Genomic DNA, 24,448 nt, shown 5'->3' with positions numbered 1-24,448 from the left:
ATCGTTAATTAATGCTCTGTGACTAAAAATGCAGGGTAATCCACTGGTTACTCCCTTCCAATCACAGGACTGGCAGGTGAGTGCACTTTCAAAAATGGTTCACCAGGTAAATATTCTCCGATATACTGGTATATACAATATTTTATGTTTGCTTTCCTTTCTGTCAAAGGATGAAATCTGATAGCAAAGGGATCCTACATGTAAAGCCATCTGGGATTTTTTTTTTTTTTTTTTAATCTTGTTTAGTCTGCCGGACAGTACAAAAATCCCTGCCACTGAAATTTATCCACACAGCGATCATCAAATTGTATTATTCAAACTGCATTGGTTTCTTGACTGACGGGGTCATGAACACAACACACAAAGGCAGTCCACTGGCATTTTAAGTACTGATGAGATATATATATATATATATATATATATATATATATATATATATATTTATTTATTTTATTTTTTATTTTTTTTTCTCCGTTGCTCATTTAATGGCACTTATAGGTGAGGACATAAATATCACAGCATTACATATATTCCTATTGTTCTACCATCCAGGAAGCATTTTTTTTTTACTAAATACATGTTGTGGCCTTTTGTTGGATTATCATTTCGAAATTAACAGGAACAACAGCTCAAACATATCAGACAAAGACAAGAAGGTGAGTGACCGGCAATCAGCCAGGTTCCTGTTTTCTAAGTAGGATGAAGTGGTTGCACACAAAGGGTCTGTACGCACCTTTGCCAGATCCACCAGTGTGTTAGCCTGGTCGTTCAGTTTCCTCTGCTCCATTTTCACGCTGCGCAGTCTGGGAGTGGGGGACAGGGGATAATGGGGGTTTGGAGAGCGGGCAGATTGGGGTTGAGAGGGAGGGTGGTGCAAGGAGGGAGAGCAAGAACCTGCAGTCAGCTGAGTGCCTGTTAGCCACTGACAGAGGCAATGTGTCCCACATGCAGACACTCCCCCTCCAGACTGCCAGTCCACACATGCAAACAAAACTGGTTTCAATAGGCAAGAAAGTAAATCAAGGTAGAATACAACCTATGGGAGCATTCAAACACCGCACTGCTCTCTCCATCTGCTCCCACAAGCACGCAAGCCCGCTGGCTGGCAAGTTGTCAGAGTGTGGCACGGGCAAACTGAGCAGGCCCGCTCCGCGTGCCGCACTCGAGATGAGGGCAGGGGTGGTGCAGTGATGGAGGTACAGGTGAGGGCACACTGGTGGGCATGTGGACATGGCAACGTTGCAGGTGAGTAGGGGTGGGATGGAACCTGGACACCTGCCTCACAAACAAAACCCAAAAGTAAATGTTTTACGCTGAGCTGGGACACCCGGGCAAAAGACCCAGGCTCAAATCCCAAAGCACTTAGCCCTCCACGAAAAATCATGAACTTTTTACCCAAAACAAATTTATTTTTCCAACCACCTTACAATAGCTTATCCAGTACAGGGTCACGGGACATACTTATTTTTGCAGCATTTATTACTCAGTATACTGAGTACCACAGTAAGTTCCATATTAGAGATGAAAAAGTATGAAAATTTAGTATTATGATCAAGTTATCCAAAATAACCAAAATTATCATGTTATTAATATTATCATGATAAAATTGTTAAAATGAGCTGCATATGTTCAGAAAGTACTGATACATAAACTGGAATAATTCCAAGTTTTATATTGGAAAAAAAAAGAATAAAATTAGCAACTTTTTGTTTGTATGAACATTAAAATAATTAGAGCCTTGTATAAACATATGAAAACCGTATAAAATGCGCATTAACATTGAAAATCACCGGAGTGCTGTTACTGCTAACGGTCACTGCCTTCCGCCATTTTTTACTGACACAAAGCAAACCCACTTAGCATGCCATGCCTGCACACCGGCACATCTGGGAGACTGTTGCTAACTTTGGTTGATGCTGGACAGTATTCAGCATGAGTTTTTCAAAGCATGGTAATCAGCCACAATTTTAATGATAATTAAAACCTGAAATGGCAATACTAACCATATGGAATTTTATCATTGTTTACCGTGAAACTGATAACCGTTTCATCCCAATTTAATATTACGGTCTGTACATTGATTTAAATTTGTTCACACTGCAGGTTTCCACACTTTCAAGTTGTCATGCCCGGCTCGTCCGATCCTCGTGTGTGCCACGCCCCCTGATTATCCACGTGTGCTTCCCCGATCTTGCCCAGCTGTGTCTGATTATTTTCGCCCAGTCTTGTCTATTTCAGTCCACGTCTTGCCCTGGTTTTTTGTCGGTCATTGATGTTAGTTGACGTCCGATGTTTCCTCGCTGTTTCCCTGGCTTTCCTTTTAATAAATCCCTGTTTTCCCCTTATTACGCCTGCTTGCCCGCCTGCTTGCCCGCTTGCCTGCCCGTCGCTAACCGCGGATCCTGACACAAGTGATGTGAAATATTTGAAAAAAATTAATGTTAAAAGTTGGACCAAGTAAAAGGAAATGAACCAGTTTACATATTCCCCCAATACCACTTTCATGCATATTTTTCAGCATTTATAAAGAACTGAACAACAGTGTATAGTGTGTGAGGTACATGGGTAATAAAAAAATGAAGCAGCAGAAATTTTAGTGACATTGATCAGATGTGTAAGATCTTGGCTGAAACAAAAAAAAGAGCTGATATTAAAAATAAAATAAAATTTAAAAAAGCGAGGCGTGATTCATCACCACTATGGAAAATCGTCTGGCCCCACTAAACATTATTCTGTAATTTACGGCAGGATACATTAACAAGTTCACAGTCACTGGGGGTTCCATTTCATGGATTTATGTTGTTTAATGTGCCAAAACGGCACCTGAATTCACCCAGGATCAAAAAGTGATACATTAAGAATAAATCAAGTTTTCATAAAACAAACCTCTTGAATGTCAGATGATCTTAGGGGGATCATTACATTTTCAATGGCAGTGTAATAAAAACTGATTTATGCTTTCTGGGGATCTAATTCCCACACATTTTAGCTACCATTAAACAAGCAGTGTACAAATTAAAGCTGAAATGACTTTCAATACCTACACTGCATCGATACGGTTACTTTCTCAACAAAGACAAAGCTATTGGGACGATACATAGTACTCATAGTAGTTAATATGCATCTGCTGGGATGTACAGGGCTTCCCTTTTGCTGCCAGATGAAATAATGAAGACATGACCAGTATAGAACTGGCAGAGCTGAACGCTGGGAGAGTTTCCTAGGTGATGATTAACATAGAATCAGTCATGTTTTGCATTGACCTAGTTCTGAAGAATACTGAACCAATCACATACTAACTGTGAAGAACAAGCACGAACAGGCAAGCTATGTTTTTATTATTATTATTATTAGTATTACTATTATTATTATTATCATCTTCTTTTTCTGACGGATGGCTAATTATCCATGAAGCCTGGAAACACCTTGGAGCCAGTCTGGCAAAATGTGCAGCATTGTTCAGTGAGGGTGAATTTATCTTGTACAGCATCAGGTCAAGACCTCTAGATTTTATCTATTAGCACTGTGCTCAGTGTTACAAATAGCTAAAAACCTCAGCATATTGTGAAAGAACGCAGGTGGTGCCTTAGCAGACATCATTAAGTAGTGCTACCTGTCCTGGAAAAGGGGCCTCTCTTTGCCAGCCAGCTAAACGTGAAGAACAGGTCGCTCCCGATAACCCAAAGCTAAAGAGCATGCTAAAGTACAGCGGCTTGTGAAGAGCTGCAGTCAGGACAGCATGATGGAGACGAGCAGAGGAGATTCACGGTAACTGGACATCCTTAATTATCCTACTGTAGATGTGTGTGCTGCTGCTGACAAACGTACGGCTGATGACTTACTACACAACTCATTAACTGTTATAGAAATGTTTCACCCTTTGTGAAAATCAAACAGCATGTAACACACCCTAAACATGACAGAAGCACAGTGACCTGCAGGCCGGCAGCTTTGTGCAAAACTGTCTAATGCATTGTTCCTATCTTTCATTTCCCACACGTATGGCACCTACAATCTTAAAAGTCTGTCACTCAAGATCTCTTGACTCAGCGATGGTCAGACAGGGCCTGGGACACCAGAGCTAACCTGAACGCCTTCTTACCTCCAAAAGCTGGCTTTGTAATATCGCACATTCACCTCCCATCACCACATGGCCAGAAAGCATTAAATGGAAGCCCAGTACCCCCCCCCCCCCCCCCAAGAGTCTGTTAGCAAAAAGCAAGTCATTCCTGCTGTTAAAAGGTGGTAGTGGGGCAGAGTTTCCAAAAAAGAAAAGAGAAGGATAATCCCTGTTAATAAAGGAAAAATAATATTTATATGTATTTATATAAAAATGAAAGAATAACATTCAGCATCAGAAACAGTAACTTGAGAAGAAAACTTGAAACATGACTGCGTGGCGTAAGAGTAAATGCAGGTACAAACTCAGAGCAACTAAGAGCAGATGATTCCACTAAAGATAAATTTAAGATAAATAATAAAATCAGAAATGAGAAAAACGATGTAAAGGGCATCGTTTACTGCAAACGGTGCCAGGCATGGACACACATGCAGGTAATCGAGAGCAGCCCCGCATGGCTAGGGCGGAGTGGGCCCACCTTCACTGGAGTGTGGCGCAGTGCCAGAGCGATTGAGAAAGAGCCGATTTCTCCCCACCCAAGATGTATGCAGTTACATGCAGCAGTCTGCTTGCAGTATTCTGCCCTTATTTTACTGGATAATGTTAACAAGAGTTTTGAAATGCAAAGATATCAGGCAAGTAAACCCACCTCAGTGTTCCCCTGGTTTGCCATTTCGCCCTGCATGCTGCATGACACAGGACCCCCCCCCCCCCCCCCCCGTCCTCCTGTCACTTGCTCCGCAGCTGTACTTTTCACAATGAGCTCCCAAACCTCCTCGCGGAGTTTGGGAGGGCCTGACCTAGTCAGTGTCTTGCTTGAGCCAGACCTCCATAGCGTCTTGCACATGAGTACGGCCTCGTACACGTCCACAATGACCGCCTGTGCCACACCGATGCCCAAACAGCCATAGGCTACTTACATTTACGGACATACACATCAGACTAAGGATTTTTATAGGGCTCCATTAAATTCCAGTCCAAATGCACTAAAGCTAAATTAATATGTTCAGCAGAACATTTTATTCCTACAGTCAAAATGTGAGTGGAATAGCTGTCAGGGTCCCCCACAATGGGGAGGCTCAATAAGGACAAAGGGATATTATACATCAGCAAAAATGGCCTTTCAACAGCATTACTGAGTGTGTTCGCGTTTTACATGGATGACTGAAGGCATCTGTGCATGCCAAACGTTTCCAGTTCGAATGGCAATTTAATAAATGCACAGACCTTCCTCGAGTTGGGAACCAGATTTTCAGACTTCCAGGGGGAAGGACTAGTGCTTCCTGGTATGGAGATCTGGAGAAGCTTGTTGATGAATGGATTCTGGGAGCAAGCTGACTCATTTGAAGCTTAAGAGATGCTGTTTCGTTTATTTCGCTCAGGCACCCGACTATCACCACATGAACACTGCCAGGGTTTTTTTCATTCCATTCGGAGAATGGAATTAATAAAGGTAGAAGGACAGACTCTCAATCCAACCAGCATCCAGCTTCAAACCTCATGCAAATTAATCATATCCGGGTCACACTGACAAGAGAAAGAGAAAGAGAGAGAGAGAGAGAGAGAGAGAGAGAGAGAGAGAGAGAGAGAGAAGGAGAGGGGTAACAGAAGACGCAACTTACTTCTGAGCTCTGCAGTGAATAAGCAAAACAAAGACAGAACACAGTACAAGTTTAAGAACCCACAACTTGGACAAAACAGGTTAAGTGTTACACTTTTTACTACACAGGTGAAGACCGGAAAGGAGGAATTGCCTTTTTTAGGAACTGGGATTTGGATGCAGAGCACTTCAACAAGAAGTCAACATTTCGCAGCTGGAACAAAGAAGCATGTTTGGGTCTTCTAGTGATGCTCTAAGCAATTTCTCTCTTTTGTCCCTATTAGCAGCCATATAATGGGCTACCTGTGCAGTTGCTGATTTTTCAATGAATATTGCAGCATTCACATTCTTGTGGAAACAAAACCCTATTTTATGTTACTCACAACCGCACGGACAAGAAAACAGAAATAAGGCCATAAATTGCACTGAGGTAAACAGGTGTCATAAACGCACAAACTGGCCAATAAAAGACAGGTAAAGGGCAGATAACAGAAATTACATATACTGGTGGAACTTAATGGGACTTAAAAAACAGAAGGACCCACCTTGTAAGTTAACAGTCAGCACTCTTTTTACATTTGACAGTTATTTTAGAGAGTTATTTTGTGTTCTGTAGAATATTAAAAGTTAATTTCTGTTTAAACAGGAATATGAGTGCAAGAAATGTAATCCTAATAACTGGTAATATTGTCAATGCTGAATCAATATTAATAATATGAGTATAACAGAATGAGTATTATAGCATGAGTATAACAGTATGAGTATTATAGTGTGAATATAACAGTAAAATATAACAGTATGAGTATTATACTATGATTATAAGAGAGAGTTATAATTTGACAGGCTGTCAGCAATCCAGATGGGCAGTTGAGCAGCCAAGCATGTCTCCCAGCACACTGTACTTACTGGTGAATTGCCTGCAGAAACTTGCGCTGGTGTTTGCGCACCTTGGCATGGTCAATCTTCTTCACCAGCTTGGTGTGTTTGTAGATTAGCCATGTTTCCCTGAGTACATTAGCAGCCGTGTTTTTGACCTGTGTGTCACAGCACAGAAACAGGCATTTGCATTGAACACAGACTGAACTTGCAGCCAAATCCTTCTTGCAAAACAGGAACATATCATATTCATATTTTCAAAACATCCTTTTTTATGTTCTGACGACTTGAGTATTTTTATGTATAGTTCTTAAAGAGAAATATATTTCATTCTGGTATATGGCTGCGGGTAATACTGCTTATATGTAAACAGTATGTCTTCATTGATTTTACAGTTTCCACAAAATTGTTTTTCAATGATATAAAATCCTATGACTGTAGTCCTTAAACTACACAAAGCATCACACATATATGAAGTGACAGATGTTTTATGAGTGAAAGCCTTTCATGCTGAGGTTTACTTACGCGTTTACAGAGCTGTGTGTCCATCATGAAGTTATGGACGTGTTTCTCGGCCTTGGTCAGCTCCAGCTTTCGGGCCACCACAGCGACCACCAAGGCAGTACAGCCCGCCCCCTGGGCAAAACACAAGGCAGATGGTGATGCTGACAGTACACACCAAGCCTCGGCCAGGCAGCTCCATGGGCCCTTTGAAAGCGCTCAGAGAATCCCAGGCCAATGCTGTGCTTGTACAGCTTCTCCTCCGGCGCTATCTGAAACCTACACGTATTACACTAAAGTTTACCGCCTGGGTTTCTACAGTAGCCAGCACCAAACAGCTTATGCTGAACTGGCCAGCTATGGTGTAACAGGCCCAGTCGTGAGTGTCAGGTGTCCAGGTTTGCAATACAACAGTCAGCAGGATCTACACATTCTATTATTATTATTGATTTTGTGGTTTTTCTATGTCCTATCATTTCATTTATTCTATTGCTCATTATTCTCTGGATCTAGCTGACAACCTTATTTAGCCAACATTATATCCTTCCACATATGTTATAGTAAGGTCACAGCAGTGTATCTATGTAGACTGTAAACTTGCCATAGTACACAAACATCAGCATAATTGCACATTAAGGCTCCCGTAACCATTTTCTAGTGTGTATGAAATGTCTATATATATATATATATATATATATATATATATATATATATATATATATATATATAGACATATAGACATTTCATATAGTGATCAAAACCTAACCATAACCAAACTGTTTAGAAAAAAAATATTTTATACTTTGTAAATAAACAATAACTGTTAAGTTTATCCTTGGATTATTACTATGTCTCTTCTGAGCTTGTGGGCATGATCTACAGCCTTTCCCCCTTTAAGCTGTTCTCTGTGTCACATACTGCATGCCATCTGGGTGCATCTTCTCAATTATTAATGTGCCTTCATCTGATTTAACAGAAGGAGATGATACTCTACAACAAGCTGTACAGATCACTTTACACCTACAAACATCTAGAAACATCTTTTTTCCATTGATCCAGGGCCAAATTCAAGTATCAGGGGGCGCAGAGCTGAAAGCGTACAGTGGAACACTCTGGAATTAAAAGAAACAAAAAACAACATTCAAGGCATCTTGTGTTTGCCAAACTCGTGGAAGGATCAAACTTGCTGACATCAACAGCAAATTTAATGAAAACTTAACATAAGCTACATATTATTTCTGTATGACAGCCACTGCACATAATATAATGTGCTTCCTCAGTATCTGTAACACCTGGCATTAGATTTCCTTTCTGGCTGGGAATGCTACTGACAACAGAAGCATGATAAATGACAAAAAATATATATTTCTGGGAAATGGTAGTAAGTCTTTCTAGACAGACCTACAAACGCATTTAAGAATAAAGCTATTCTGTTTGTTTTTCAAGTTTTATGTTACATTTAACGTGAAATTAAAGCATATAAATGTGATAATTGCATCCTCAGTTTTTACCGTCATCTGCTGCCTTAACCAGCTCCATGTTTCATTTTTGGTGGCAATAGCTGGCAGTTTGATAGCAGGACGCATTTCCCCATCACCCAGATCACTATTTTTTAATAGCTGACTCATGGTCAGCTGAGGATTTGAAACCATAAAGTTGTGGGAGACCCTCTGTTTAATGTCGGAATTACAGTATAAGAATATGATTATGAAGTCACAGGAACAGGCCCTACTGTAAACACATTCATATTTTAGAATCAGGTTTTATCTATAAAGCTGTTTAAAGATGACTGCAGCATTAAGAAGACATTTTCAAATTGTTTCAGTGTTCAATATTTTTCCATTTCTGTGACACTGAGGGGTGAGAGAGGAACATACCATGATTCCAGTCAGCAGACACACGCCCTTCCCACAGTATGTGTGAGGCACCATGTCTCCATATCCGATTGACAGGAAGGTTATAGAAATTAGCCACATGGCTCCAAGGAAGTTACTGGTCACTTCCTGTTTGTCATGATACCTGAAGCAGTGAAACATAAAAGAACAAGGCGAGGCCCAGTAAGAGGAGCAGAATATAAATCGCAAGGTGGAGGACGGCCCCAAAGCCAGGCCGCGACCAGGGCGATGGCGGAACCTGCACTGTTACTGGGTTTAGTGTAAGGATTCAGAAAGGCTTTAGTGAGAAACCTCCCATATTCATACGAGACCATTTGGAATCACATGTAAAAAGTCCAACATATAAAAAATGAGTAAATGCAAATAAATACAAAAAAGCTAATGGAGGAAGAGAATGTTTTTTCAAATTTTACCTCGAGAACCTATCAAAATGGTGTATAGTTAAACAAGAAATATTTAGGATATTTAACTAAAATAAATTGATGAGTATTAATTGTATCCTCAAACACACTCACCCATATGCCTGAAATATGAGCCTTCAAACAGTCGATATGTGAAACAGTGTTTGAATTTCTTTTAGAATAATTATGCTTTCCAGTTAATGGCTTTGCTTGTAGTTGTACAGAAGCCAAAGTACATTAGTGACTTTTCCTCTCTGAAGTAAGATTTAATTTGAAATCTCTAGCTGGACGTGGAACAATTCGGCGTTGTTAAGTTAATTGCAGAGACCTATTAATTCTGCAGTTTAATAACCGGTCCCTTAAACCTGTGATTCCCTATTCAGATCATGGCACAATGTACACACGCCATTTTTGTTCCGGCTTTCTATAAATTAGGCTTGATTAAGCTGTTAATTGAATGAATCATATAATTAACATCACGTTAAAACAAACTGATTTGTCAACGGCAAACTATAAACCATTTTTCTGAGTTGTAGATGCCTACAATTGGGAAAAGCTACAAAAGATGACTTTTTCCTCACAAAATGGGAAATGCATCATATGTTCATTATTTTCAATAATCAGAAAAAGCCGGAAATAATTACTTGAACTCATTTTAAACTTTAAATAATTAAACCAACAATAAAATATGCATAATGAAGATTGATTTTCTATTCTGTTTGGCAAACTGTTAAAGATTAAACTTATTGCGTTAGTTCAAACACAATTCGTTAAAACTCTTAAAAGGCCACTACTTAAAGCGAATCCTCAGTCAATGTGTCCATAGTGATTTAGTTTGTAATTCATTCATTCAAAGGTTTAATCAAGATCCTTTATCACATTAAAACATAACATTTGGTGTAAATTTTGCTAAGTAGTCTTGACAGCTTTGGTCTATCACATTTATAAGAATTAGAAATTCTAATAAATGGAGAAATAAATAAAATAATGCAAATGAGAAAGAAACATTAACTACGTTCCATGGAAATTTGCAGAGATTTCATGCATAAAAATATAATCAGATTATCATGTAAAATTTTACAACCCTTACAACTTCATTTAAAAATACCCAAAGCAGTCAGCATTATCAGGAAGGTCACCACTGCTTTATTTATAAAGAGATGGCCGCACCAAAACTGCAACACACTGACTGGTGGACCCTATCAAAATTACTACACCGCATTAATCCATATAATCAGCATCTGCGCAAAATGTGAGCTGACACAGCTTTCTTTGCAAAAGCTCGTCTGTAATTAGCTACCTATGTGACAGGGAGAGGATAATTAACCCAATAACTCAGCCTTAATCAGGCCGATAACCATTAAAAGAAAATGACTGAAGGTGACCATGTATCAATGAACAAAACCCTACCTTAGCTCAGACCCATCACACCATCATTATCTCTCTGGTTAACAAAGGACAGCTGTCTTGTTCTCTCTAGAATCCCATAATCATTCTATACTTTCTTCAATTAGCTGCTGTTCTGTAACAGAAAATATCTATTCTTTGTACTATCCAGTGAGAATTTCGAACTGTTGCAGTTGTCAGTTTTGGCTTTCCATTCTTATCTCACGTATATGGTGGAGAAAACTGGGCACAGAATTTTAATTAGACTTGATCACTTGAAAATTTCACACTGCACTATTAGCAACGATTCTCTTTCAAGTAAAGGAAATGAAAACAAAAGATATGCACAGTCATTCTAGAATTTTCACTGAAATGAGGTGGCCAGCTCTCTAAAAAATTGTGTTTTGCCTAAAACAATTTGAGGTTGTAAGATTAAATAAAATGCGTCTAACAGAAGTATGGCAATATGAAAGAATCTTAACATTAAATAGTATATTTATACTGTTTGACAGAATAACAGCGAATTGATTGCATATTTTTGAGTTTTGCCTGTTGCTTTTGTCCCCCAAGTAAAGAGCAGCACGGGCTTAGATTTCTGAAAGATTTCTGTAGAGAGTTTATACTGTGGTAACAATGAAACATCTGCATGAGTAATTTGTAAGCTGAACCTTAATTTCAACACTTTCTGTTTTGCAAATAGTTTGCATCGAAGGACACTGCCATTAAGGAATAGAAATGGTTGCAGATTTGCATTTGAAGTTCGACGGCACCTTTTTGGGCAGATAAAGAACCACTGTACACTGCGGAGCGACAACTATCTTTTAAAGACACAATAACAGACCTCTCAGTGACTGACCTCACCTCTAAATTTAAGTGCCTTGACCATACATTTGAAAATCAACAAGAAAAAGGATCCCTGAAGTACATCATCTCGTCTGGCATAACACTTGAAGATCGCCATTCAAAGAATACAACTCTAAACAGTATCTCATATTGGCTTGAAAACCCCTGCCTGGGTCTATGGTCACGCTCTTTCGTATACTTTCATATTCATGCCCAGACCCAAAAAAGACCTTTTTGTGACTTTTTGGGAACTGGCACAACGCATTTTCTCATGCAAAAAGTAATATATAATAATCATGCTGGTAATTTAAAGATTTTCACATCCTGCATGCTGATAAATAGTACAGTATATTGAGAGCAAAATGAATAAAATGGACCACCCATTTACATTGAATACTAAGAGGTCTCTCTCACTTAATTTGGTCATGAGAAACCTATGCCTGCAATACTTCAGCATGCATGCCAATGACTAAGCTTAAAGGTCTGTATGAATAGGTCCCTGAAAAAATGAAATGAAAGGAACAGAAAACTAGTAGCAAATCATTACCCTCCCAAGGATTCTTGAATGGTGGAAAGGAAGAGCTGTTATTAAGGATCATCATGGGTTTAATCATATGTATGTCTTTATAAATAACTGTTGTAATTTTAACTTCTCTAAGTGTTTTTATCAATGTTTTGAAGCTTTTTTCACTTGCTAGATGGACATCAGACTGCTTCTGTCACAGCAGGAGAGTTGGTGTAGTTGCCAGGTTCTTAGAAGTATGTCTCATGCAGTGCTGCAAAGATCGATGCCTTAGAAAAGTCACACAAGAGAGATCGATGAGCTAGAACTTCACTTCTACACAACACTGGTCACAAGGAAAAGTAGTTATTTCTAAGCTGGTCTTCAGATGAACTGAACACGAGACTGTGAAGAGCTTTGTAGCAAATTGAAAATGCCTGCCCCATTGTCATATTTAATGTGGTGTTTAGGCAGATCAAAGAGCTAATAGCCTGGTTACAGGCTGATTGAGATTAACTTAACATTTCGACTATCAATAAATACCACAAATATATTTGAGTAGAACTGTCCTTAGGGGAATCTGAGTTTTCATCATCAGAAGCCTGTGTTATTCTGTCCTCTCCATGTTCCTCAGCTGACCCTAACAGACTATCCTTGAAAAAATAGGCAGAAATTAGCATCAAAATGAGGGGTAACATTTGACTAGAGCAAAATTGTCTCTTCGGTCTTGGCAGAACTTTCTGTTATACGGCTAATGATCTGCTGGATCATAAGTTTCACTCAATCAGCTCCTTTCATTAGCATCTTCAGTGTTTTGCTGGAACCGTCGAAGCATCTCAAACGTAAAGAGCTTCATAGCTCTTGTAATTGGTGCAAACAAGAGCAGTTCTCCATTATGTGCCCTTGTTTTCAAGTCATGTTATTGACAATAACTCATGAGCTGGAGCAAACCAGCCATCGCAGAATTTCCTGAGCAACAATAAGGTTTGTGTGTATCATGTGCAAATGAATGACTTTTATTTACAGTATTTAATGAGGAACCAAAGAGAATAAACAGAAATTCAAGAAACTGAGCAAGGACTTCATAAATATTCTCTTAGACTTAGCCGTCAGGGTAACCTCTAACTAGCTTAAAGTTACTTATAGAGAATGCAGATTGCTAAAACTGAATATCCCTGCAAATCTCAGAAGCTTATGGTGTTTACTAATATCAGAATGTTAATTACTAGTGGTAGTTCGTGTCTGATCTGCATGGTGATCGCTTTGTAGGCTCTCAATATACTGTGCACTGGCATGGAATGGAACAGAGCTGGCACCACCGTAACATCAGAACAAGACTAGGGCATCCGTCTGGCAAAAAGCTGCCCAAATTCTACGCCTGCTCCCAATTCAATATCTTTTTTTTTTTTTTTTGCAGAAATCGTGCCCGGTTTTGTGTCCGTCGAGATCGGTTTTTAAAGTTCTTCCTGAGTGTTGTTGTTGTGCTCCCAATTTCTATGTCTCTATCTGCAGAAGACACGAAGACCAGAGTACAATGCCCAGCTGACCCAATTAATTAGCCCCCAGAGTGTACCATGTGGGAATAATCCCTGTTGTAAAGCACTACAACAAGATCACGGCATGTTCTCCATTACAAGAAAATAATATTTTCAAAAAGACCTTCCAGAAGAAATGCACAATACAGATGGGTTAAACATATTTATTTGTCCATCTAAACTCCAATATAACTAGTAACATACTGGATTAACGAATTCCAGAAAATAATTAAGCATCCAAAAATACACATATCCATACAGAGTCGACAAAGCCAGCTCTCTCACCAGCCTTGCTCCTCCGTAAGCGTAAGTGGGTAACTGCAAACGTCGCTGCTGCAGTTTGGCCTTCCGGCTGTCAGCGACACCCGGAGTACCAGAATGCACAGCAGCAAGCAGCTGTCAGGCAACATCGCCGTTACTTGACTACACATTCACAATCCTACTGTAAAATGAAATTCATTAGTACTTCAGAAATAAAATAGAGGCTTTTCTGAGACTGAATGGTAGAAGAAAACACTGACAATTCCACAATAGTGTAAGCTATGGCCCTTGGTAATCAAATTTGACTTTTAAATTTTCTGAGAGCAACTTCAGGCTATTCAGCTAAATTGATGTCAACTAGAATTGATAATAATTCTACATACAGCATTATTATGGGCTGAGATGCAGCATGCAAATAAGCTTGCTGGTATTGGAAGAGCACACATATATGATATGATAGGTAGTTAAATTAAGTTATTTCCAGAACAGCAGCAGGATCATACTGGTTGGCCCAATACAAACATTTGTTTAATTTATTTGCTCCTTAAAAACATCTAAAGTGCAGTTCTGTCATCATCATCGTAACAACAACAACCTCGGTATGTCACTGAAAAGAGATGTGTGGTCTGCCCATACACACCCCTGTTACCTGGCATGTCTTACACTGAGAGCCACAAAACGTCTCACAGCAGACTTGCGTCTGATTGATGTAGCTTGCATGTTCTCTGCGGAGCTCCCTACATACTTCTATAAATACTCACAAGCATTAAGGCTGCCTATCTATGCTCATACTAACCAGCAAAGAATAAAGTACTCAATTATGATCATATTACCTGTGACGTGTAATGCAAAAGCCAATAACAATGCACACCATGTAAATGTTACATTACCAGTCAATAAAATTTTTTATGAAAACTGGTATATTAAGTGTCTTTTCTCCAATTAACAGTGGGATTGCTTGGAGCAATACCTATACACAAAACACCTGGAACACTTTCTGCTATAATAATATGACAAAGTTGTGATTATAATTAAAACCACAGAAATTCTAACTTTCTAATGCAGGTATCTGTCTACCAATCAACATTTTGCTGCTGAATAAGAAATTCTCTTTAAATCTTTTTTTATTATTTCACATACATCTTTTATATATTTTAATAGGGGGCAGAAGCGTTTATAGTGTATTGTCTTTTTCAAATATTTATCACCTACATGTGCTACACTGCGAGTACACTGTGTCATGCCATTTGCCCTTCTGAAACAAGCAGCAGTAAACTTAACGCTAAAAAACAAAGCATGGAAACTAGCAAAGAAAACAGTCAACACATTAAGGACCAACACAGGAGACAAAGTGAGACAAACATTGATATAAGCTACAACGACAGCCTATAATTTACGCTCGATGGATATTCACGAATTAATATCTCTACAAAAATAAATCCTTGAACCAATCTAAGGAAGTTAGACGGCATAGTTTAGGCCAAAGTTTTTCTGAAGATGATGCTAATGCTGTCACCTGAGGTTTCTCTAGTGTTTAATGGTTAAAAAGCATTGGAAGCAGTCTGTGTGAACTGTGATACGTCTCTATAGGTACTAGGCTTTCTCACAGTGGGAAAGACAGCAAGGAAAGGCAAGATCGGCATGAAAACATGCAGCTGTTAGAGGGGGAGAGTAGTAGGTCTACATGGGATATGAAACAGGAGGACATGTAAATAAAGGTTAGCTGAAGCTGTGGCCTCACTCCCAGAACCCCCCCCCCACTCACTCCTAGCTCACAGAACCCCCCGACTCACTCCTAGCTCACAGAACCCCTATCCCCCCACTCACTCCTAGCTCACAGAACCCCCCGACTCACTCCTAGCTCACAGAACCCCTATCCCCCCACTCACTCCTAGCTCACAGAACCCCTATCCCCCCACTCACTCCTAGCTCCCATAACCCTCTCCACTCACTCCTAGCTCATAGAACTCCCCCCACTCACTCCTAGCTCAAAGAACCCCCCCTTCCTCTCTCACTCCTAGCACCCAGAACCCCCCCACCCCCACTCAGTCCCAGCACCCAGAATCCCCCCCCACTCACTCCCAGCTCCCAGAACCCCCCCACTCACACACAGCTCTCAGCTCCCAGACCCCCCCCCCACTCACACACAGCTCTCAGAACCTCCCCCACTCACTCCCAGCTCCCAGACCCCCCCCCCACTCACACACAGCTCCCAGAACCCCCCCCCCACTCACTCCCAGCTCCCAGACTCCCCCCCAAGTCACTCCCAGCTCCCAGAACCCCCCCCCACTCACTCCCAGCTCCCAGAACCCCCCCCCACTCACTCCCAGCTCTCAGAAACCCCCCCAAGTCACTCCCAGCTCCCAGAACCCCCCCCCCACTCACTCCCAGCTCCCAGAACCCCCCCCCACTCACTCCCAGCTCTCAGAAACCCCCCCACTCACTCCCAGCTCCCAGAACCCCCCCCCCCACTCACTCCCAGCTCCCAGAACCCCCTCCCCACTCACTCACTCACTCCCTACCAGCTCCCAGGCTGCTTCCCTACCTCCCAGCCCCCCGCCCGCCCCCCCCTCCTAACTTTACCTTTTATTTTCCCGTTAGCTGAGCAAACAGGGTCCAGGAGACCCTACTGCAGGTACTTGTCCAGCCAAAACCACACGCTTTGCCTACTGGCGCGACTACACTCATGTGGCTGGATGTGTCTGCAGGTCCAGAACCCTAAAGCTCCAGGGAACAGGAACCTCCCTGAACAACACAAACACTCCCATGCCGTTTCACTGTTTACCAGAGCTGAGAATTTAACCCTTCCCAAGCCAGATGGAAAGCCTCACTCCACTAAGTCTATTAGTAGCTGGGCAGCCTGTCTGGGAAGTACGCTGTGCCGGAATGGATAACAGAACCCCATCCCAAAAATCGGCCCATATGACCCCAAAAACAGGAACCTGCCGCTCTGATTGAATCTTATTCTGATAACAGGCCTGTTCTGCACTCTTCATACTGCCTCCAGTTACAGGCCTAAATAGACACCAAAATCAAGCTTCTGTTTATTACACCAGCTTTTTATAATCATAATATTCAACATTTATTTTTCATCTAAACATATCAGTTTTTATATGTGCCTGTCCTCACATTTAATTGTATTTTTCAATACCTGTTAACCTGGAAGTGTTACAGCACGATGCCTGTTGTAGTTCTTACATAGCTGTACTGCTGTTCTGCAGGAGGAATCATACCAAAGTTCCCCAAGTTAATGCGTGACAGTAATCCAAAGGCAGACCCCCTCTCCTGGCTTCCGCTCCAACCACTGTGAGAAAGAGAAGCTTCTCCGAGTCTGGCTCTGATCTGCGGTGTTCCCTGCTCTCCCACCCATGCAAAGGTGCTAATTTGCCTTTTCCCTTTTTTCAAGCGAGTGCAGTGTTTGCGCCACTTTGGAAGGAAAATGACAACAGCATGCCTGTGAAACGTCTGCAATTTTTTTATTTGTGGCTTTCATGGTTTTTTTCTAGAACACGAATGCAAACCTGAAATGCTTTGTTTTTTTTTTTGGTGTCTCTCGACCCGCCCCGCCCCCCACTTCGAAGAGCAGCAGTGGCACCCAGCTCGGTACAATGATGGCTTTTCCATGGCTAGAGAACAAGGACTCACATGTTATCCCTATGGTGCAGCATAGTGGGGAAACAGAAAGCACAACAGTGAGTTATAGATAACATACAGGTCATTTAGCAGGCGGGCCGAGAGGTGAACAATGTCCTGGCATGCATGGCGACTGATTGGCCTGTTCTGTGGGGAGGGCGGGATCCTCCAATCAGCTATCTCCTTAACCACACCCCATTTCATAAAGGTCAGACCCTGGTGAGAGTATAAGCTGTAAGCCCCAGCAAACCCTACACACTTCATGTGCAACACACACTGTCACTCCTGATTCTGTGTAAACCTGCACGCACCAGCACGATGGCTCTGCCAAATCAGATTTTAGCCAAAAAAAAACCTTCCCGGAAGCATTCTCTTTTGACTTTCAATTACAAACATTCACATCCATTCCAAGGCCAGATTAGTGCTGGTAAAACCGTATTACATGAAAAATATGAATGATAAAAAAGGTTTCTTATTTAATTACTGTAATTTGCAAAGAATGATGGCAAATAGATTAGAGAAAAGTTAAAACACAAGTAATTTGATTAATCTTTAAGATTGCTGTACATTAGTCAGTCAAACACAGTTGTGATTTGTAGGCTGAGAAAGACCACAGAGATTTGGCGGAACTGTCAGTGCTGGGCCCTGATGCAGTAAATCCCTCTCTTTATTTTTGGTTTGCTATAAATCAAGTCCCTGATTCTCTCCTTACACTGACCCCACTGACATGGAGGAGGCAGAAAGAGGAGGGAGTTATCAGGAGATATGAGTTTTCTGCAAGTTAGGGGAGACGATGAAGGCAGAGGAGGCGCTTGGGAGGTCAGAAGCTTGTGCACACACAGACAGCAGGGTTGGGGGACAGCGGAAGGGCTGGGGTGTCGACCTTGTCCTGCTAATTTCTTCTAACCCACTTTTGTTTTAAGAGTAAAAGTTTCACAAATGCCACCAGTTAAAGCCAAACTGAAGGCACTTTACCTTAAATATATGAAGGAAAATGCTGCTTTCATTCCTAAAACAGGTTTAAAACAATTAATGATGAAAGAGAAACTGAAAATAAGAAAGCATCCAAGAAAGGACAGTAATTATAAAGGAAACCACAACAGGGTCAGACTGCAAATGGCTGCAGGTTTGCTCTTAAAAGCAAAAGTCCTGTACCTTCCTGTAGCTCCTTTTCCATAATATACTAACTTTTATGTAAAGAAGATCCTGATTCTGGTAGGAATGGGGACGGGTCAGCTTTGCCCAGTCAAATCATTCCCCACACAATAACATCACTGTGAACTCTAAGTCGTGGCTGTTTAAGGAAAAGCAAAGCCACCTGCCTTCACGGTAGGAGCTGAGTAGCAGCACCCATAATGCCTTGAGAGGAACACGGATGTCTCTGGGGCTGTGGCAAGTGGTTGCAGATTAACGTACCTCTCACAGACGCGCACTGTCCATGCAGCAATGATCCAGGAGGAGATGCTGAAGACCAGCAGCACAGTGCCTGGGCAGATGGTCATGAGCGTCTTCATGACGAAGCGGGTGTTGAAGTTGATCTTATTTAGGGCCCCGATGCTGCGGGACGAGGCATCCGTGAAGAGCTTACTGTGCAGTAGCATGACGCGGCCAATTAGGTAGAGGCGCAGGAACATGGGGATGGAGAGAATAATGTCCACGTCGGCATTGGCCACCGAGGGCGTGTACGTGAACGCCAGGCGGGCGGTCCAGGTGAAGACGTACTGGCCTGGTATGGGATGGATAGCACACACCAGCAGCTCCAGTACAATGAAGAAGATCCTCTCATATGTCATGGCTATCCTCCAGTCATCGGCCCCGTTGTCCACCATGAATAGCTGCGGCAATGTGACGATGGGTGGAAACAGTCGAATTAGCAGCTCATTAATAGGAGATTAAGGATGTAAGGAAGTTCACAAATCTAGGGAGATTTCATTCTAGGGATTCTAGGGATATTCATTCATTCACACACATAAATAAATAAATAAATATATATATATATATATATATATATATATATATATATATATATATATATATATATATATATATATATATATATATATCAAATTTATTTTATTTTATTTTTTTTTGTGTGCATCAGTCATAAAAATATTTCAATGGAATTGCAATCTGAAATTAAAATTTGCAAAACCATTTAAGTGTCGTCCGCATGTGAGTAATGCAGAAAAGATCATCATTCGTTTAACAAGGCTAATTAGTTAACAGCTCAGTGTTTAATGTGATCGTAAATCTCCCCTTTCCTTTTCTTCATTTGAAAGTCACTCATTCTGCACTGGAATCAATTCAGTGTCACTAAGCAGGAATATACAGCAACAAAATAACAATATACAAAATACATTTTTTGTGACACTGAAGCACCTCTGAAAACTTGGGCAATTTTGGTCATTATTACTCAGTGGTAATTCTACAGAAGCAAATAATTATTGGCGACCCAGTCCACTGAGTGTGCAAGCCTCATTCCTATACGGTTTGTTCCGTCGTGTCCTTCCAGCATAAGCATTCTCAGATATACACTCACCTGGATTTCCCGGGCATGGTACATTATAATGAGACCAAGCAATATAACAGTGGAAAGGCTGATAAGGCATTTCAGTGCAAATGAGTATGAAGATTCCTGCAGAATAACAGAGGGGAGAGAGGGAGAGGGAGGGAGAGAGAGAGAGAGAGAGAGAAAAGGAGAGAGGAAAATTAACACATGCAATAAATATGGCCTCACATATTACAATCTTACAGTTAATACTGCAGTAGCTTCAGCTACATAAACCATCTTCTGAAGTGATTTTTTTTCTTTTTCCCTGTAATATTTCATATTCTATCTCTGATGACATACCATCAATCTTGCCGTGTCTCTTCACAAAATGTAAAATACTGAGCCAGGACAGCCACACAGAGAGATAACCAGGCCACAGAAGGCATTGCCCTTGATGGAAATCTTAAAAACTTCAGGAGTTGAACAAATGATTCCTTTTAAAATAAGGAGAAGAAGAAAATTGCCAAAGGCGAAGTTTGATTACAGCCCTTCAGATGCAGCTCGATGGTGCAAACGTGTGTAATTGAGATTAATAACAGGGGTTGCTGTGCATCTGCGAGAGTAAATGGGCCGAGCGCCGTGGCGTGGCGCAGTCCAGCGCATGCCAGGATGCCAGCTGTTTGGAAGCAGCCTGCTGCTGTCACCCACCCTCCACAGCCGGTGACTTGTCCATTCGGAGCAAAGACCGAGCCCAGCGACACGCAGGAGCCTGATGGCCGCCTCGTGGCATTTTGCGTGCCCTGCCACGGGCTGGCATCCCACCAGGCCTGTAACCCATGTTGCCCACCCTCCGATATCCTGCGCTGGATAAACGTTTGGAAGATGGACGCAGAGGAAGGCCATCCCAAGCTGCCCACTTGGCACAGTGCATGGCAGAAAGCCACTGATTCAACGCCTGGGAGCGACACACGGGGGATGAATCAAAATGACAGAGGCGAATTTTAAAACGGGTTCAACTTAAAAACTAATTTGCCCAAGAGCCTTGTTGTATTTGAGATTGTGGTGTCTTAAAAAAGAGAATTACTGAATTTTATATGCTCACACATGTGCAACCAGGAGGGGTTAGGGGCAGGAGGACTGGACAGGTCAGTAAAACACATACAAAGCCCTCTAATGATTTTTTAAAAAAGCCCATTAATCTTGTGAAGGCATCCTCACTTGGGGGCTGTTACAGCTCGGCTCATATCCATCACTGAGGGGGCGGTGATGGCGACAAAGGCGACCGTGAAGGTGGCCTTGGTGGCAGTGGTGAAGGCAGCAGTGAAGGCGGTCGTGATGGCTGTGGTGAAGGCAGCAAAGGCGGCCATGAGGGTGGTCGTGATGGCAGCAAAGGCAGACTGACGGCGGTGGTGAAAGCGGCAATAAAGGTGGCCATGATGGCAGCGGTGAAGGTGGCCATGAAGGCAGTGCCTCTGCGCGCCATGCGGCACTGGGACATTCGGGATGGGGACAGTTCAGACAGAAATGAGCATGCAGGACTCTCTTGCCTCCCTGCTGCGACCCCTGGTTCCCTCTTGTCCAGAACGAACCATAACACCTTACTTAATTCCCCGTCACACTTACAGCTCCAAGACATTATAGGTGCATTACTAACTGCTCTCACAGCAATGGGAACCATGTAGTAAAGATAATTACTATTTTTTATTTATGTGCTGGATTTGTACATAGTAGCAACTGATCGTTGTCTTTGGCTGCATAAAAGTATAAGCCTATTGTGGCTTTGCTATTAATTATTTCCATCCACAATAATTTAATGGAAGGCAACAAGCTAATCTGTTAGAGACCCTATAGGAAAAGCGGTCTAATCTGAGAATGCCCCCACAAGACACCAAACATTGCCAGAACTGACAATTATATGGGATGTAATAATGATGGATATCTCTACACCCCTTGCCTGTCACCCATGCTGTTCTTCTGTGTGTACTAGGGATGCACACCTGTCACCCGGTGGCAAATGGCTAAGAGGTGGACAGAAAAGGTGTCAAACATGAGAAAAGCTGCTCGTGTCCTGGGGACGAGCGGCCGAGCAAACCTTATTGACTTAACCCTCTGGAGTCAACGGCATCATCTGCGATGCCGCGTATCTTTCTTGTGTGTTTCAGTTCATAACTCACTGAAATCTTATTGTAGAAACATGAAAAAACGCTGACTAAATCTGTAATCTCTCTTCTTTTCAAAACATAAATTGTCAGAAGTATTATAATATATATAAGTTTATAAAATTAGGTTAAATCGGCAAAATTAAACCATGTCACATTACTTTGTTTTACCTGCATCGCGGGCATGTAGTGCCGCCCTCACCTGAAGATCGCTATTCACATTCTAAATAGTCGCATTAGCACGTATTCAAACCACATTCGCATGGTAATTGGATGAACAACACAATGGTGAAACGCGATCCAGGAACATCCCCATCAGCGCAATAAAGGGGGGGGGGGGGGGGGGGCGGGGGGGGGGTGTGGCCAGGTGTGAATGGCTCATGCATACACATGAGAGTCCATACATATTCAATGGAAGGAGCCCAGAAATAGTGACATGAGTATTTATTTATCCAACAAAATGTTGCAGCTACACCATTTAGTCATCTTCATGTAGCCAAGACTTTGGTGATCAGATATCTGGGATCAAAACAAACTGGCACCATTGTTTACTATGTACTTTTATAATGTTTCTGTAAGTGTTCCAAACCGCATTTTGCAATGTCTATACTTTGATGTCAAATTAGAAGCTTCACATAAATCTGACATATTTACAAAGTACATTAAGATTAAGATGAGTTTAATGCCAAAACAAATATATAAGAAATAATTTATTTGCCATGAATTAGGTTTATGATATCGAATGAAGTGTGTGACCATGCCCCAGTCAGTGACAGTGTGTCCCCTACCCCTAGACCCCAGAGGGTTAAGCTGCCCCGGCGAGCCCACTGTGTGTCATCCACCCAAAATGTCTCACCTGCAGCCTTTCACCAAAAAGAAACAGCAGATCACGGTCAGCAGATGAAAATGGCAGTAATTCACAGCGCAGCATATACAGAATCATCACAAATGGTAAGGTGGCCGCACAATTATCCCTGTGCGAGCACATAAATGGTAATGGCGTGCATCATGCACCTGTGGGACGAGCACTGTCCTCATGGCACTGGGGCGGCCGACGTGGGGGTATAGCAGGCACATGTGACAAATTGTTCTGCTGAGTCTCAGATGAGGTGGTAATTGCCTGTGCGATGCGCTCTCAAACTATGAGGGTAAAATATGTTGCTCTGCAGAAGCCTGTATATTCCTCCCCCCCACCCCGACTGACTGGCTTCTTGAGAGTCCCCTCTGTGCAGAGCTTTCCATCCCCCACCACTCCCAATCCTGTGACGGCAGCAAGAGCGCCCCCTAAAGCTGTAACACCATATGCCGTTTTCATTTACACTATAATGAATACAGAAATGCACTGTTTTAGCACAAATCATCCCTGTCTAACACCTTATCTCTAAACATTTATTATTATTAAATTATTTGAGACAGGACATCAGTCACTGAAACACCATGTACTAAAGTCACAACCTGAAACTGAACTACGAAACCCATAAAACAGAAAGCAATTTAATATTATGCCTAGTATCTACTCTAATCATAATCTTAGCATTAGATTACAGCACGTCCACTACTGCACGTGCCTTTTACATGCCACAGGAACCCAAGACCTGGCAAGACAATATATTCTAATTGCTTTGTGAGGGGGGGCGGCATAGTGGTGCAGTGGTTAGCACACCTCTGGGACCCGGGTTCGAGTCTCCGCCTGGGTCACATGTGTGTGGAGTTTGCATGTTCTCCCCATGTCGTCGTGGGGTTTCCTCCGGGTACTCCGGTTTCCCCCCACAGTCCAAAGACATGCTGAGGCTAATTGGAGTTGCTAAATTGCCCATAGGAGTGCATGTGTGAGTAAATGGTGTCTGAGTGTGCCCTGCGATGGGCTGGCCCCCCATCCTGGGTTGTTCCCTGCCTCGTGCCCATTGCTTCCGGGATAGGCTCCGGACCCCCACAACCCAGTAGGATAAGCGGTTTGGAAAATGGATGGATGGATGGATGCTTTGTGAGGAGCTCTGCATAGGATGCCAGCACATGCACACACACAAACACACAGACACACACGCACACACATCGAGTAAATATATTTTTATGGGGACTGCTCATTCATTTCTGTGGGGAAAATGCTAACGCTAACTATGACAACAATAACTGAAAACGCGTTATAGTATATATTGCAATATAGTTAGAAATGCATTTCACGATCAGTACAAATGCTGGCTGTCAAATGAGAGTACAGATACTAACTTTCTTTATAAATTCATAA

General features: G+C 41.9%; 1 protein-coding gene across 7 annotated transcripts in view; it reads right to left on the bottom strand.

Annotated features, from left to right (window-relative positions):
* Nucleotides 1–24,448, bottom strand: part of LOC125709163 (small conductance calcium-activated potassium channel protein 2-like) — a 54,188-nt gene that overhangs the window by 2,251 nt on the left and 27,489 nt on the right. For 6 of the 7 annotated variants that reach the window (XM_048977327.1, XM_048977329.1, XM_048977332.1 and 3 more), the window contains exons 3-8: nucleotides 20,093–20,188; nucleotides 18,970–19,388; nucleotides 8,975–9,116; nucleotides 7,122–7,232; nucleotides 6,627–6,754; nucleotides 734–803 (exon numbers count right to left, since the gene is read on the bottom strand). In XM_048977327.1, the coding sequence (XP_048833284.1) occupies nucleotides 734–803; nucleotides 6,627–6,754; nucleotides 7,122–7,232; nucleotides 8,975–9,116; nucleotides 18,970–19,388; nucleotides 20,093–20,188 (966 nt within the window). The remainder of the gene's footprint in view (nucleotides 1–733; nucleotides 804–6,626; nucleotides 6,755–7,121; nucleotides 7,233–8,974; nucleotides 9,117–18,969; nucleotides 19,389–20,092; nucleotides 20,189–24,448) is intronic. The other variant, XM_048977328.1, reaches the window with a different exon arrangement.

This window comes from Brienomyrus brachyistius, chromosome 15 (assembly GCF_023856365.1).
Source record: "Brienomyrus brachyistius isolate T26 chromosome 15, BBRACH_0.4, whole genome shotgun sequence".
In the NCBI taxonomy this organism is placed as follows: Eukaryota; Metazoa; Chordata; class Actinopteri; order Osteoglossiformes; family Mormyridae; genus Brienomyrus; species Brienomyrus brachyistius.
This window is presented reverse-complemented; position numbering and strand designations above follow the sequence as displayed.